This window comes from Temnothorax nylanderi, unplaced genomic scaffold (genome assembly GCF_030848795.1).
Source record: "Temnothorax nylanderi isolate EJ_2023f unplaced genomic scaffold, tnyl_v1.0 TNYL_tig1223_pilon, whole genome shotgun sequence".
In the NCBI taxonomy this organism is placed as follows: domain Eukaryota; kingdom Metazoa; phylum Arthropoda; class Insecta; order Hymenoptera; family Formicidae; genus Temnothorax; species Temnothorax nylanderi.
In genome coordinates this window covers 5583-19963 of record NW_027250285.1, presented here as the reverse complement: position 1 = coordinate 19963, position 14381 = coordinate 5583, and the positions used below count along the sequence as shown (strand labels likewise).

Genomic DNA, 14381 nt, shown 5'->3' with positions numbered 1-14381 from the left:
CGATCGTAGGCCCAAACCAAAAAATACGTGTCTTCTTTTCAGAATACTTGTCGGAAAAAAATTGTCAAAATTATTGCAGTAGGTCAGGGTAAAAATATGAAAATTTAAGCGAAAATGCCTTATATATATGTATATATACAGGGGGGACAAAATAAAACGACGAATTTTTATCTTCAAAAATATTGATTCTACAGAAAAAAGTATATATGTGTCTTTATTTCAGCTATACGCCAAGAAAGGACTTGGTTTACAATTCCACTTAACTCACACATCCATCCACACATCAAACAACATTCTTCTTTACAAACAAGCCGCAATACATTATTATTTACATTATTATTATTTACAACCGTTATCTTTTTTGTAGTATTCCTCTCTCCTTTTCCATAATCTATTTAGCACCTTTCCTTTTTCCATTCTAAATTTGTCATCGCATATATTCTCTAATCGTTCTCCGTTATTCCTACCTAAATTCTCAAACCACATACTTGTGATGTTGCACTCGCTTATATAATGCTCTAAATTGTCCCTACCTGACTTGCAGAATCTACACTTCGTATCTTCTTCGTCAAGCCAGTATTTATTTGCGTCCTCGAAATTGCCGCACCTTAATTTTACCATCGCTCTAATCTCGTCTCCTGTTTTTACTTTATCCAAGTTCGCTTTTAATAAATAACTCGGTGTTTTGTGCTCGCCTCTATCTCTTTGTACCTTGTATTATACCTTGCCTCTACTATTTTACTGTTTATTATTTGCCCTTGAATATCCTGTTCCCTTATTCTTACTAAGCCTTCAGTATTTTTACCTTCATAATTTAATTCTTTTATTACTTCAGAGCTCCAACCATTGTTATTATAAAACCTTTCTCGTTCCAAATTATATAATCCTTTTTCTTTTTATCCCTTGTGTCTTTTTCATCCCAACATGCCTTTACTAAACTTCCATCTTTTTTCCCTCTGCTTCTTTTCTCGAACCTCATGGCTCTTATACCCCAACAGATTTTAAGTTTCTCTAATCCTAGTTCCCTTAGTATTACATACCTCGGTGTGCAAAAGTCTAGTCTAAATGTCCATCTTACATAATCCAACATGACTTTTTCCAACTCCTTTTTTTCACTCCACCCCCATATCTCTGCTCCGTATTCCATCACACTTTTTACTAGGTACTTAAAAAGCGTCCATCTCCTACTAAAATCATCTTTACATAATCTTACAGAAAAAAAGTATATATATTTTATTCTTTTCAGATCGCAGATCAAGTGGTGCGTCGAGCGTTGCAAAGGAGGGATCGGAGAAACATAACAAGGTACGCCGGCGGAGTATACGCGCAGCCACCGTATACTCCGGCGGCATACGCGTCGTCCGCGCCAAACGCAAGGTACGCGTTTCCCGCACCACCAAGTGCAGTGTACGCATCGCCCGCACCACCAACTGCAGGGTACGCGTTGCCCGCACCACCAACTGCAGGGTACGCGTTGCCCGCACTACCAACTGCAGGATACGCGTTGCCCGCACCACAAACTGCAGCGTACGCATCGCCCGCACCACCAACTGCAGAGTACACGTCGCCCGCGCCACCAACTGCAGGGTACGCGTTGCCCGCACCACCAACTGCAGGGTACGCGTTGCCCGGACCACCAACTGCAGGGTACGCGTTTCCCGCACCACAAACTGCAGCGTACGCATCGCCCGCACCACCAACTGCAGAGTACGCGTCGCCCGCACCACCAACTGCAGGGTACACGCCAACGCCACTACCACCGCTGCTTCCGCCAGCATACACGCCGCCGGCGCCAGCATATCCGCCGCTGCCGCCAATGCCACCAGCATACACGCCGCCGGCGCCGCCAGCATACATGCCGCCGGTGTCAGCATATCCGCCGCCCCCACCAGCATACGCGCCGCCGGGCGCCAGGATACATGTGGCCTTACATGTAAAATTATGGTAAATGTTCCTATTTTACTACGAAAATCTGCTCTTATTCTAATTCAACTCTAATTCTAATAGCTTCTTCTGTTGTTTTCAAGCTAGAATTGGCCTAAGAAATCCTTCATTGCCAATGCAATTATCACCTACGGTGGATTCTACTATTGAGAGGAGAGAAGTCACTCGTTCCTGGCCCACAACCAGCAAACCACTTATTTTTATATTATTTTTATTTACTGTATTGAATGTTACTATTCTTTTACTGAGAAAGAAATGTTCTGCATTGTAGTAAATATTAGTTTGCATACAATTGTGACTCTATTTACTAAAATAAAGAAAATGTTCGCGAAATCGCTGATTAATCCCGGCGATGGTAGCGGGATGAGAAGGACGCGCGTGGAGGGTGTTAACAAATTCTTTCTTTTGTTTAATGTAACTCAGACCACAGTCTGAGCCGTCTTTAATGCGTCTAAATATATACAATCTGACCTGAGAAATGATGAGCGGTGTATGAATGATAAGTCTTTGATGTGCGAGACAATTATATGAATTGCCTCGCTCGTGGTGATTCGCCCGTGAGCCGTTGAGACACGTGGCGGTCGGCACTCGCGCACGTGTGAGCCTGAGTCGTCGTGTTGATGTACCAGAGCTGGCTGGGGTGAGCGGTCTCTTTACACTTTACAGTCTCTTGGCAGCTTCAATCACTGCGAGCGGCACGGTATGCAGTTCTACGAACAGAACTCACAGAGCACACGTCGTACGTACGATCACAACGCGGACATGTTTCTCTCTGAGGCGAGGGAGAAGCTCGCGATGAGCGCGCCCGTGCTTGCGCAAGCTGCCGCGTCGATCCGGCCTGTCGATACCCGATCGATGCTGCCATCTGATGAGATGGCGCAACGCGAGCGTAATCTCGAACATTCCGCCCGCCATCAGCAACCTTGTTGATGATTCCTTACTCGTGATCCTTTATCCTGATGAAATGGGTAATACGGCAAGCTTGGCAATTGGCCGGGTGAGCATCGTGGTGGCCGTCTTGAGGGTAACCACCCTAGTAAGTCCATCCTTTCCGGGGTGCAAAGCCGTTACTCTTGCGAGTGGCCATTTGCACGGTGGAGAGCGTTCGTCGGTGAGCAGCACGATAGAACCCACCTTGATGTTGTTGTTAGGATGATGCCACTTGGATATCGCCTGCTGGCGTTGCAGATAATGCGCCGACCATTGCGCCCAAAATTGTTGAACATGCTGCTGGATGAGCTGCCACCGAGATAGTCGCGAGGTTGCCAGGTCGATCAGAGATGGCTCGGGTATGGTAGTGAGTGGACCTCCAATGAGAAAATGACCTGGGGTGAGCGCTGAGACGTCTTCAGGGTCGTCGCTCAACGGTTCCAACGGCCTTGAGTTGAGAATGGCCTCTATTTGCGTAAGCAACGTTGTTAGTTCTTCCGTCGTGAGTAGAGTCTCCCCGATGGTCCGTCTCAAATGAAACTTCACGGACTTTACAACCGCCTCCCACTTGCCCCCCATGTGTGGAGCACCTGGTGGGTTGAACTCCCATCTTATGCCGTCAAGTTGCAACACTTGAGCAATCCGTTGATGTTCTTGAGCGTCTTGGACGAACATTTTTTTGAGCGCGGCGTCTGCTCCAATGAAAGTTGTCCCGCAGTCCGAGTACATGGTCTGAGCAATTCCCCTTCTCGCTGCAAATCTTCGGAAGGCTGCTATGAATCCTTCTGATGAGTAGTCACTGACTACTTCGAGGTGAATTGCGGAGGTGGAAAAGCAGACGAACACACAGATCCATCCCTTGTATGTTTTCGCACCTCGTCCCTTCCATGTCTTGATGGTGAGCGGTCCGGCATAGTCGACTCCTGTATGAGCAAACGGACGTGACGGCGTAACCCGAGAGAGAGGTAGTTGGCCCATCAGTTGATGAGCACGGATCCCCCTCTGCCGAGCACACACGACACACCGTAAGATATGAGACTTCACCGGAGCCCGTCCGCCGATGATCCAATATTGTTGCCTGACATGAGCCAATGTCAGCTGTGTTCCTCCATGTAAAGTACGCAAATGGGCGTGGGCGATGATTAAAGTTGAGAACCGTGAGTGGCGAGGTAAAATCGCCTGATGTTTGTTGTCTTGAGCTAGTGCTGATTGGTTGAGGCGGCCGCCAACTCGGATAACCCCTTGAGCGTCTATGTACGCAGTCAATCGACTGAATGCGTGAGTAGGTGGTAGTCTCGAATTGGCCGTGAGCATCTTGATCTCATGCGTGAAGTATGCCGCTTGAGTAGCCTTGATCCAGAATAGTCTGGCCTTCTCCAAAGCTGAGTGCAAGTCCAGTGACTTGGCTCGGCGCTTTCTCAAGAGAGAGATAAACCTGAAACAGAGAGCTGTTACTTTCAATAATTTATTGAGGGTTGAGTACCTATATATGAGGTCCCAGTGGTATTCCAACTGAGATGCCGCTGCATGTAGCGCAATGCCAGGACGGGCCTCACTGCAGCTCAACTCGTCCGACAGCGCGGGTTGTGATGGCCATGCTTCAGGTGTGAGTATCCACGGTGGTCCCGTCCACCATAATGAGTGGCTTTGAAGTTGAGAAGTAGTCAATCCTCGTGATGCGCAATCGGCTGGATTGGATGTACCAGGTACGTATCTCCAGTGTGCCTTTGCAGTGAGATCTTGAATCTGAGAAACTCGGTTTCTCACAAAATCCTTCCAGCGCGATGCATGAGATTTGATCCACGTGAGTGTCACAACAGAGTCCGTCCACAGGTGAATTGCTGTAACGTTCAACTTCAAGGTGGCTTGAACGTATTGCATGAGCCTTGAGAGCAGCAGTGCTGCGGAGAGTTCAAGTCTCGGGATGGTGAGCCGTTTGAGCGGTGCTACCTTAGTTTTGGAGCACACCAATGAAATCGTGGCGCCGTTTGAGCTGCGGACGGTGATATATACGACTGCAGCCATTGCTAGTTGAGAAGCATCAGAAAAGCCGTGAAATTCCACTGACGAGGTACTCCATGTGTTATACCATCGAGGTATTGAGATTCTGCTTAAGCTGGTGAGTTCTTTTCTGATAGTGAGCCACCGTGATGAGAGCTGGGATGGCAGTGGTTCATCCCATCGGAGCTTATGAAGCCATAGCTCCTGCAAGAGCATCTTCGCCTTGATCACTACTGGTGATGCAAAGCCTAGTGGATCGAATATCTGAGCCACTTCAGACAAAACGAGGCGTTTGGTGAACTGAGTGGTGTGCGATGAGATCCTTGTTGAGAATGTGAATGAATCTTCGTGAGGAAGCCAGTTTAATCCGAGGATTTTGGTTGTGCAATCGTCAAATGCAATTTGCGAGCCCTGTTCCTTTTCTGCTTGAACCGCAGTGAGCACATCTTGATGAGTCGCGTGCCACTTTGATAATGGAAAACCGCCCGCCATGCACAAATTCTTCAGTTGCACTGCAATTTCCTTTACCTGCTGAACTGTGTCGGCGCCTCCAAAGGTGTCGTCAACATATCGACCCTCAGTGAGTGGCGGCACTGCAAGGGGAAACTTATGGCCTTCATCCTTCACCAGTTGCAGCAGTGTTCGCACTGCTAAGAACGGGGCACCCTTGGTACCATACGTGACCGTTGTTAGATAATTTTCCACTTCCTTGAGTTGTTTGTCGATCCAGAGAACCCGTTGTAAATTCCAGTCATCCTTATGTACGTTGATTTGCCTGTACATTTTGGTGATGTCAGTTGCCACTAAATGCCGAAACTGTCGAATCCAGAGCAAAACGTCAGTGACGTCTAAATGCAACTTGGCTCCCGTATACATGATATCATTGAGTGAGCGGCCGGATGTAGATGCACTCGAGCCATTAAACACCACACGTAATTTTGTGGTTGCACTGTCTGGTTTGAGCACGCCGTGATGTGGCAAGTAATATTGCGCGTGCTGGCTGGAAACGGGTGAAGCCTCCGTCATGTGATTGAGCTCTCGATATTCTGTCATGAACTGATGATACAGGCGTCGATAGTTGTCATCTCGTGCGAACCTTCTTAGTAAGCCCTGCAGGCATCGATGCGCAGTGTGATACGAATCCCCAAGAGTATCAGGTGATGATTTTAACGGAAGTCGAACCGTGTAGCGACCTGTTGAGTCCCGCGAAACAGTGCTCTTGTAATATTCTTCACATCTTTGCTCGTCAGGCGTAAGATCATGAGTATTACTTGCAGGCACTTCTTCTTGTGTCCAGAATTTCGCCAGCAACTCGTCGAGAGCATCTTCTCTCTCCTGAATCGAGGCATGGTGCACTGCAGCAGATGCCGATGATGATGTGTCGACAGGTCCGAGAACGAGCCATCCAAAAATTGAGAGCTGCGCAATTGGCATCAATGGATCTTGTTTGATGATGTTGGGCTTGATGATCTGCCCATATGAGTCAGCTCCAATGATGATATCCACTGGCCGTGGTGTGAGAAAGTCTGGATCGGCCAAGATTAACTTGGTGAGATGCGGCCATTCCTGTGGTGCAGCGTTGAATGATGGCAAGATGTTGGTTAACGTCTGCAGAATGTGAGCTTGAATGATGACGTCTGATCTTGAGTAAAGTGAGCGGAGCTGGAGTGAGGCAACTCCTCGAGTTTGAGTTGACTTTTCGCCCCCAATTCCAGTAATGATGATGACAGAATGATGACGAGGAATGTTGAGCTGACGAATGAGTGATTCAGAGACGAAGGTGAGTTCTGAACCTGAATCGATGAGAAGCCGTACGCGCTGAGTAGTCACAAATGAATTTATCTGAGCCAGGGCCGTAGCTAATAAGGTTGAGTGTGATGAGCGGGCCAAAGAGGAGTGAGCGACGATTGCACCATCTTCCTATTGAGCTGACGCAGCTGAGCTGGTGCTCGGCTTTGCTGATAGTTCGCCTGATGAGCTTCATGCAGCATCGTGTGGTGTCGGTTGGTGCACTTCTTGCACCCCCGTGAGCTCTTACATGAGCGGACGTTGTGGCGGCCGAGGCAATTGAAGCAGAGCCTCCGTGAGATGACAAGTTTCTGTCGTTCGACCGGTGAGAGATCCCTAAATTTTGTGCACGTCACAACGAAATGCGTGCCGTTGCAGCAGTCACACGGGTACACCGTGGAGCCGTCTGATGATTCCGTGCGGGCCGGTTGAACAGCCGCACCGGTGAGGCCTGACGCTCTGAAGTGCGCTTGTCGGTCGGCAGCTCGAGTAATGGAGAGGTCTTCCCTCCCGTCCCGGTTTTGGCGGGATCCGTCATGATGAGCCGCCCCTGAGCTGTTCACGATGAGAAACCTGAGAAACGTCGAGACACGTGTAAGAAAATGCTGCACGAATCGAGAACGTTCGAGGAACGCGAGAGAAAGCGCTATGCGAAGCGAGAGTCATGTATTGAGCACGTGATACTGTTTATGTGACACTCGCGAGGGCGCGTACACTCGTGTAACACTCGCGAGCGCGCGTGAGAATGTCTGTCTTTCACTCGCGACAGCGCTACAATGTCTACGTGGCACATCGCGGAGGGCATGCCCCTTTCACGTGATCTGTGTCTGAGTTACACCATAAGTTCCACGCATCCGGCTCGAAGGACCAAATGTTCGCGAAATCGCTGATTAATCCCGGCGATGGTAGCGGGATGAGAAGGACGCGCGTGGAGGGTGTTAACAAATTCTTTCTTTTGTTTAATGTAACTCAGACCACAGTCTGAGCCGTCTTTAATGCGTCTAAATATATACAATCTGACCTGAGAAATGATGAGCGGTGTATGAATGATAAGTCTTTGATGCGCGAGACAATTATATGAATTGCCTCGCTCGTGGTGATTCGCCCGTGAGCCGTTGAGACACGTGGCGGTCGGCACTCGCGCACGTGTGAGCCTGAGTCGTCGTGTTGATGTACCAGAGCTGGCTGGGGTGAGCGGTCTCTTTACACTTTACAGTCTCTTGGCAGCTTCAATCACTGCGAGCGGCACGGTATGCAGTTCTACGAACAGAACTCACAGAGCACACGTCGTACGTACGATCACAACGCGGACATGTTTCTCTCTGACGCGAGGGAGAAGCTCGCGATGAGCGCGCCCGTGCTTGCGCAAGCTGCCGCGTCGATCCGGCCTGTCGATACCCGATCGATGCTGCCATCTGATGAGATGGCGCAACGCGAGCGTAATCTCGAACAAATGCATTTTCAATTTTTTAAATATTTCGACAAGAAATATTTTGATATCAGTATTAATAAAATATTGATATTGAATATTGATAAACTAGAAAATTATACATACTCCTTTTTTATCTCGTATCCTATGGATACATCCTCCTGCACGGTTCTGACAATACCATTAACGACACTTGTCAGTGGACCGCTCGACGTTTTCGCGGTGCGCGCCGTGGAAAGTACAAAAATGAGTACACGAAATAACAGTCAGTCCTTTTTATTAAAGTGGGTTACACTGGACTTCGCACTCGCGATTTCGCACTCGCTACATTCCTCCGTTTTCTCGACGTCGATCATGTATCGCGTGCGAGTTATGATGGCTCACTGCCGTCCCGGACGGAGCAGGCGAGGGATCGCGGCCGGAGCTTCGCGTCGAGGAATTCGGTGACGTGAGAAACGCTCGTTGGCTCCAAATCGTCTATTGGTCGCGGTGCTTGCGATCACGCGAGAAACACCTGTGCCGTTTGCTCGAAAACACACAAAAAAGGGGGGGAGGAAACCGTCGCGATTTGGAGCCTTTCAAGCGTTCTCGAATAATGCTTGCTGTCTCGTCGAAGTTCGAGAATTTTCAGCTCGCATTTATTCAATTCTCAACATGCCGCCCGCCTCGCATTCGACGGAATGCGAAACAAACGGGGGTTGACAAGGTCGCATAGAGGAGCGTGGGAACGTCTTGGTTCAAAGCGTTATATACAATATATACATTTGAGAACTTAACCTATTTTTACAATGTCCTTAAATCTAATGAAAAACGAACGAGCTTAATTCTAACGGGATTCCGCGGTTCCCGGCGGACTGATAGACGCGGGCAACCGACAGATCTGGGTTATTGGTCGTTTTAGCTCGGAATTGGCGGTGCGTAATGTGACGACGCGAACGCGACCGTCAAGTCCGGGATGGACCTGCAGAATCCTTGCGAGTTCCCACTTTGAAGGAGGGAGTAGGTTACTCTTAAGTAAAACTAACTCATCAACCTTCGGATTATCGTGAGATTCGGTCCATTTCACGCGCTGTTGCAATGAATGTAAATAGTCCGACGACCAAGAACGCCAGATCTGTTCGAGCATTAATTGTACGTGTTGCCATCGCGACAACCGATTCGCATTGATTTCGAGGACGGATTCCTCCGGTACGCTCGTGAGCGGTCGGCCGATAAGGAAATGACCAGGTGTCAAAGCGGTATAATCGGACGGATCGTCGCTAAGTGGAGAGATCGGTCGCGAGTTCAAGCAAGCCTCTATCTTACATAAAAGCGTAACGAATTCGGAGCGAGACAGAGTGCGAGCACCAGTCACTCGCCTGAGATGGTGCTTAAAGCTCTTCACTCCAGCCTCCCAAAGCCCGCCGAAATGTGGTGCCGCAGGGGGCACGAAATGCCACCGTACGCCGTCGTTAGCGAGAATTTCCTTAAGGGAGGGGTTGTTCACAAGCGCGCGGAAGCTGCGTTGGAGCTCGCGGTCAGCACCCACAAAATTCGTGCCATTATCGCTGTACATGTCCGATGGCAGTCCGCGGCGACTGACAAACCGTTGAAATGCCGCGAGGAATCCATCGGTGGAGTAATCCTCCACACTTTCGAGGTGGATCGCCTTAGTGGCGAGACAAACGAACACCGCGACGTAGTGTTTGCTCCCCTTTTGGCCGCGACCGACAACGGGGGTAATGTTCATAGGTCCGGCGTAATCTATGCCCGTGTGAGAGAACGGAGGAGCAGGATTTACTCGGGGACTCGGGAGATCACCCATTAATTGCGTCGGAGTTTTCGCGGAATGTCGAACGCATGTAACACATTTATGAATGTGAGATTTGATCATGCTTCGCGCGGAAATTAACCAATAATTTTGACGGAGACATCTAAGCGTGAGTTTAGTCCCTACATGGAGAGAGCGTCGGTGTGCTTGATCGATCAAAAGTTCGGCAATATGATGTCTAGCAAGTATGACGGGGTGTCGCTCATTGTAACTCAGCGCGGAGTTTTCGAGCCGCCCGCCAAGCCGGATTAATTTATCTTTCCCGATAAAGGGGTGGAGAGAGCGTAAGGAACTTGATCGCGATACAGCGGCGTGAGCGTTCAAAGCCTTCAAGTCATCCGAAAAACAAGTCGCTTGTGCCGATCGAAGCCAAAAGACGGAGGCTTCGTGAATCTCCTCTGCGGTCAAGGGAGACTTGACGATCACCGAAGAGGCGACTTTATTTTTTAAGTTCCGAACGAAACGCCGAATGTACGCGGTAATACGAAGAAGTCGGATCCAGCTCGAGCAGGAGGTGGGCAGATCCCACTCAGGAGCTGAATCGACGAGATGAACGGTAGCTTTACGCGCTTCGGAAGATACCGTTTGTAAAATGTCCTTTTCAGTAGGAGTCGGGGGGATCGGCCACGAGGCCGTGGTCGAGCTAAGCCACCGGGGCCCCGACCACCATAATTCATGATTGACGAGATCGGCGGCAGTAAAGCCGCGCGACGCGCAGTCGGCAGGATTTTCCTGGGAGCGAACGTGTTGCCAACGTACGGTCGGAAGGCGCGTCTGCACCTCGGAGACGCGGTTCGCGACATAGGAATTCCAGCGGGATGGATGTTGTAGAAGCCAAGCTAATACGATTTGGGAATCAGTCCATCCAAACAAGAGAGCTCGCATCAAGCCCGTGGTGTTTCTTACCCATTCTATCAATCGAATTAATAGAACGACGGCGTTAAGTTCCAAGCGTGGAACGCTAACGGTTTTCAATGGCGCGACTTTCGTTTTGGCCGCGAGGTGGATGACTTGAATGTTAGAGGGAGAATGCACGATTCGGAGGAAAACTACCGCGGCGTAAGCGCGAGTGGAGGCGTCCGCGAAGCCGTGCAATTCAACATCGATTTTATCTTGACGCATCCCTGTCCATCGAGGAATGCGTATTTTGCTAATATTAGGCAAGTCTGAAACGTAATTGATCCACTGATGCAGAAGATCATCGGGGATGGGAGCATCCCAATCAATTTTACGGAGCCAGAGCTCCTGCATCAACATCTTGGCCGCGATGACTATCGGTGACGCCCAGCCGAGGGGGTCATACAGCTTTGCAATAAACGATAAAACGGAGCGCTTAGTATGAACTGTCACGGCGTATGGCGAAATTACGAAACGAAACGAGTCATCGCGCGGAGACCAAGACAGGCCGAGGACCTTGAGCGTGTCATCGTGGTTGATCGGATAGTCCGAGGATTCCCGTTGGTCCTCTGGGATATCCGTCAAAAGTTCGGCTGAATTCGCGGCCCATTTTCGCAGGGGGAAACATCCGCGATTCATTATGCCCACGAGTTGATTGCGCTTCTCGAGCAGAGACAGAAGGTCGTCTGCTCCGAAAAGAACATCATCGACGTAGGTCGACTCTTCGATTATATTGACCGCGTCGGGGAAGTCTTTACCTTCGTCGCGAGCTAATTGGATAAAAGAGCGCTGTGCGAGAAAAGGCGAAGGTTTTTGCCCGTAGGTCACGGTGAGTAAGCGGTAAAGCCGAATCAACAGACTGTCGGGGGGGCGCCAAAGAATTCGTTGATAGTCCGCGTCATCCCGATGCACGAGTATTTGTCGGAACATTTTAGCAATGTCAGCCATGTACACGTACCGAAAGAGTCGCCAGCGCAGGATTATCGCGGCGATGTCTTGTTGAAGTTTAGGTCCCGCCATTAGAAAATCATTGAGCGAGGTTTTGTCGGTCGATTCGCTAGAGGCATTAAACACGACGCGTAACTTGGTCGTTGTACTCGATTCGCGTAAAACAAAATGATGCGGGATGTATATCGGGGGGTAAGGGGGGCGCTCGTCCGCCCGCACCGACTCCATGTGCCCCATCGATTCGTATTCTCTTAAAAAATCGTGATACTGCGCGGCGATTTCTGGTTTCCGCGCGAGTCGGCGCTCCATATTGGAGTACAGGAAGGAAGCCTTTCGGAATGTGTCGCCGACGCGAGGGGGGCCGTTTTTGAACGGCAAACGCACAATGTAGCGTCCTTGTGAATCGCGAGAATGAGTCGTCGCAAAATGCTTCTCGCAACGTTCGTCCTCTTCGGTGAGAGGAGTTCGAGAGGGGATACGTTCGTCCTCCCAAAAACTTTGAATTAAGGAATTCGTATCCTCGCAGGATACGCAACTCAGGACAGAAGCGGACTCTCCGGCCGGGCGCGCAGGGCCGGCGGGACCGGAGAGGATCCATCCGAAAATTGTAAGCTGGCCCGTCGGAGTGCCGACCGGGCCCTGACGTAGACCGTCGAGTAGCAGAGACCCGTATAAATCCGCGCCGATTAATACATGAATCGGGTGATTACATGAGGGATCAGGATCTGCTAAAGGTAAATCGCGTAGATGTGGCCACATTGCGGCCGGCTTCTGTTGAGAGGCTGTATAAGAAGTGATTCTTTGATATACGTAACCCGAGAAGGGAAATATCGGTCCCTGTTTGTCGCAGGGCGCGAGAGCAAGATTAACTTGTGACCGCGCGACTCCATTAAATTTTTCTCCAAAACAATGTATCTTCAACGCGGCACGATGACGCCTGGTTCGCATCGTCTGACAAAGAGATTCTGATATGAAACTGTATGTCGAGCCTTGATCTAGTAGTGCACGTACTTTAAATGTGCGGCCCTCGATTGTACTTAAACTAACATACGCAGTGGCGAGAAGTACATGAGGCGGTTGTTTCACAAAATCTCGAGTAGCATGCACGTTTTGAACGAACGCTGAGGGCGCGGCCGGTGACTCGGAGGCAGCGGCGACTGACACAGCTGACGGAGCTGAGGACGGCGAATTAATCGCGGAAAGCGTACTTTTAGTACCAGTTTCCGTACCCTCGCGGTGAAGCAGCGAATGGTGAGCTTGGTGGCATTGATTGCACCGTCCTTTACTCGGACAATTGTTTGAAAAATGCTCGGTTCTCAAACAATTAAAGCAACATTTATGCTGTCGCGCGGCGAGTCGACGCTGCTCGACCGACAGACTTAGAAATTTATTACACTTTGCAAGACCGTGGTTTCCGGAACAACGGACGCATTTGACGGGCGAAACCGTATTCACCGAAGCACGAGCTCTATTACCGCGCGCACTATTTGACGCAGATTCGGATTGCGAAGGGTAATCCGCGAGACCGCGAATGCGAAGAGTCATGAAGTCATGAATCTCTTTATACGTAGGGTACGCGTCCGTGTTGCCTCGTTTAAGATTCCATTCATTGCGCGTTCGCGGACTGAACTTTTGCGAGATAATATAAACTAGGAGGTCGTCCCACATATCGACCGGACGATCGAGATTCGTTAACGCGGCGAGAGATGCGGACACACTATCGCGAAGTTTTTCAACTCGGTCACGTTCTCGTTTTTCATTTTCGGTAAGTCGGCGAACGAATGGATATGCGCGTGAATAATCGCGTTGCGGTTGTCGTATTCGTCGGTAAGAAGCAGCCACGCTGCCTCGTAGTTCGCGTCAGAAATTTGAATGTTATTAATCAACGACGCGGCCTCGCCGGAGAGGCTCGCTTTCAGATAATGTAACTTTTGCGTTCTTGTCAACGATTCACTGTTTGCTACGAGAGACTCGAAGATTCCGCGAAAATTCTCCCATTCAGCGAAAGCACCAGAAAAGTTCGGAAGCGAGATACGAGGCAGATGCAATGACACTCCGGAGTGCGCGTCGCGATAAGAAGACTCGTTACCTCGATACGGCGCGCTCGGGGCGTCGCTACTTAATTTACCGATGACCTCGTGGAGGTGGTCCGTCGCGTCGAGGTAGGCGTCCTCGGCGGCAAGAAATTCCTCGTCCTTGAAGTAGTGGGTCGACTTCTTCTCCTCCGCCGTAGCCGTCTGCAGCAGCTGGACATGGAGGGCTTGCACCTTTTCCCAGAGACCCTCCAAATTCGTCAGTCTCCCCTTCGTCTTAGGGAGAGTGACCTGAGCCTTGGGAAGCTTTTTGAAGTTAATCAGCGACCGTCGTAGCTGGTCAATCGCATTGCCTTGAGCAATGAGTAGATTTTCGAGATCCGAAGACATGTTGAGCAGATGTCTGGATCGTGTAGAAATCTTTCAGACACTTGCGTGTCAATCTTCTTGTCGAGCGAAGACGCTCGTGTGCGACTCCGCGGCGAGTAGCAGGGCGATACTCGCGGGAGGCAGGGACGTCTGGCACGTCTCGGTGCGACTCCGCGGCGAGTAGCAGGGCGATACTCGCGGGAGGCAAGGACGTCTGGCACGTCTCGGTGGT

At 50.0% G+C, this 14381-nt stretch overlaps 3 protein-coding genes across 3 annotated transcripts; all 3 read right to left on the bottom strand.

Annotated features, from left to right (window-relative positions):
* Positions 1–2340: 2340 nt before the first annotated feature.
* Positions 2341–6819, bottom strand: LOC139786976 (uncharacterized). The gene is made up of 2 exons (XM_071726072.1): positions 3644–6819; positions 2341–3524 (listed from the first exon to the last, which is right to left on the bottom strand). The coding sequence occupies exons 1-2, from the start codon at positions 6307–6309 to the stop codon at positions 3494–3496; spliced, it is 2697 nt and encodes an 898-aa protein (XP_071582173.1). The 5' UTR covers positions 6310–6819; the 3' UTR covers positions 2341–3493.
* Positions 6820–8918: 2099 nt separating this feature from the next.
* On the bottom strand, positions 8919–12506 carry LOC139786977 (uncharacterized). The gene has a single exon (XM_071726073.1). The coding sequence runs from the start codon at positions 12504–12506 to the stop codon at positions 8919–8921; it is 3588 nt and encodes a 1195-aa protein (XP_071582174.1).
* A 932-nt stretch (positions 12507–13438) lies between these two features.
* On the bottom strand, positions 13439–14170 carry LOC139786975 (uncharacterized). Its single transcript, XM_071726071.1, has one exon. It carries the CDS (start codon positions 14168–14170, stop codon positions 13439–13441), a length of 732 nt encoding a protein of 243 aa, XP_071582172.1.
* Positions 14171–14381: the final 211 nt, after the last annotated feature.

Coding starts and splice junctions, on each gene's coding strand:
- LOC139786976 (XM_071726072.1), bottom strand. CDS start 6,309: ATGCCAATTGCGCAGCTCTCAATTTTTGGATGGCTCGTTCTCGGACCT. Junction 3,525..3,643: donor TCAGAAGGATTCATAGCAGC/CTTCCGAAGATT, acceptor ACGCTCAAGAAC/ATCAACGGATTGCTCAAGTG.
- LOC139786977 (XM_071726073.1), bottom strand. CDS start 12,506: ATGTGGCCACATCTACGCGATTTACCTTTAGCAGATCCTGATCCCTCA.
- LOC139786975 (XM_071726071.1), bottom strand. CDS start 14,170: ATGTCTTCGGATCTCGAAAATCTACTCATTGCTCAAGGCAATGCGATT.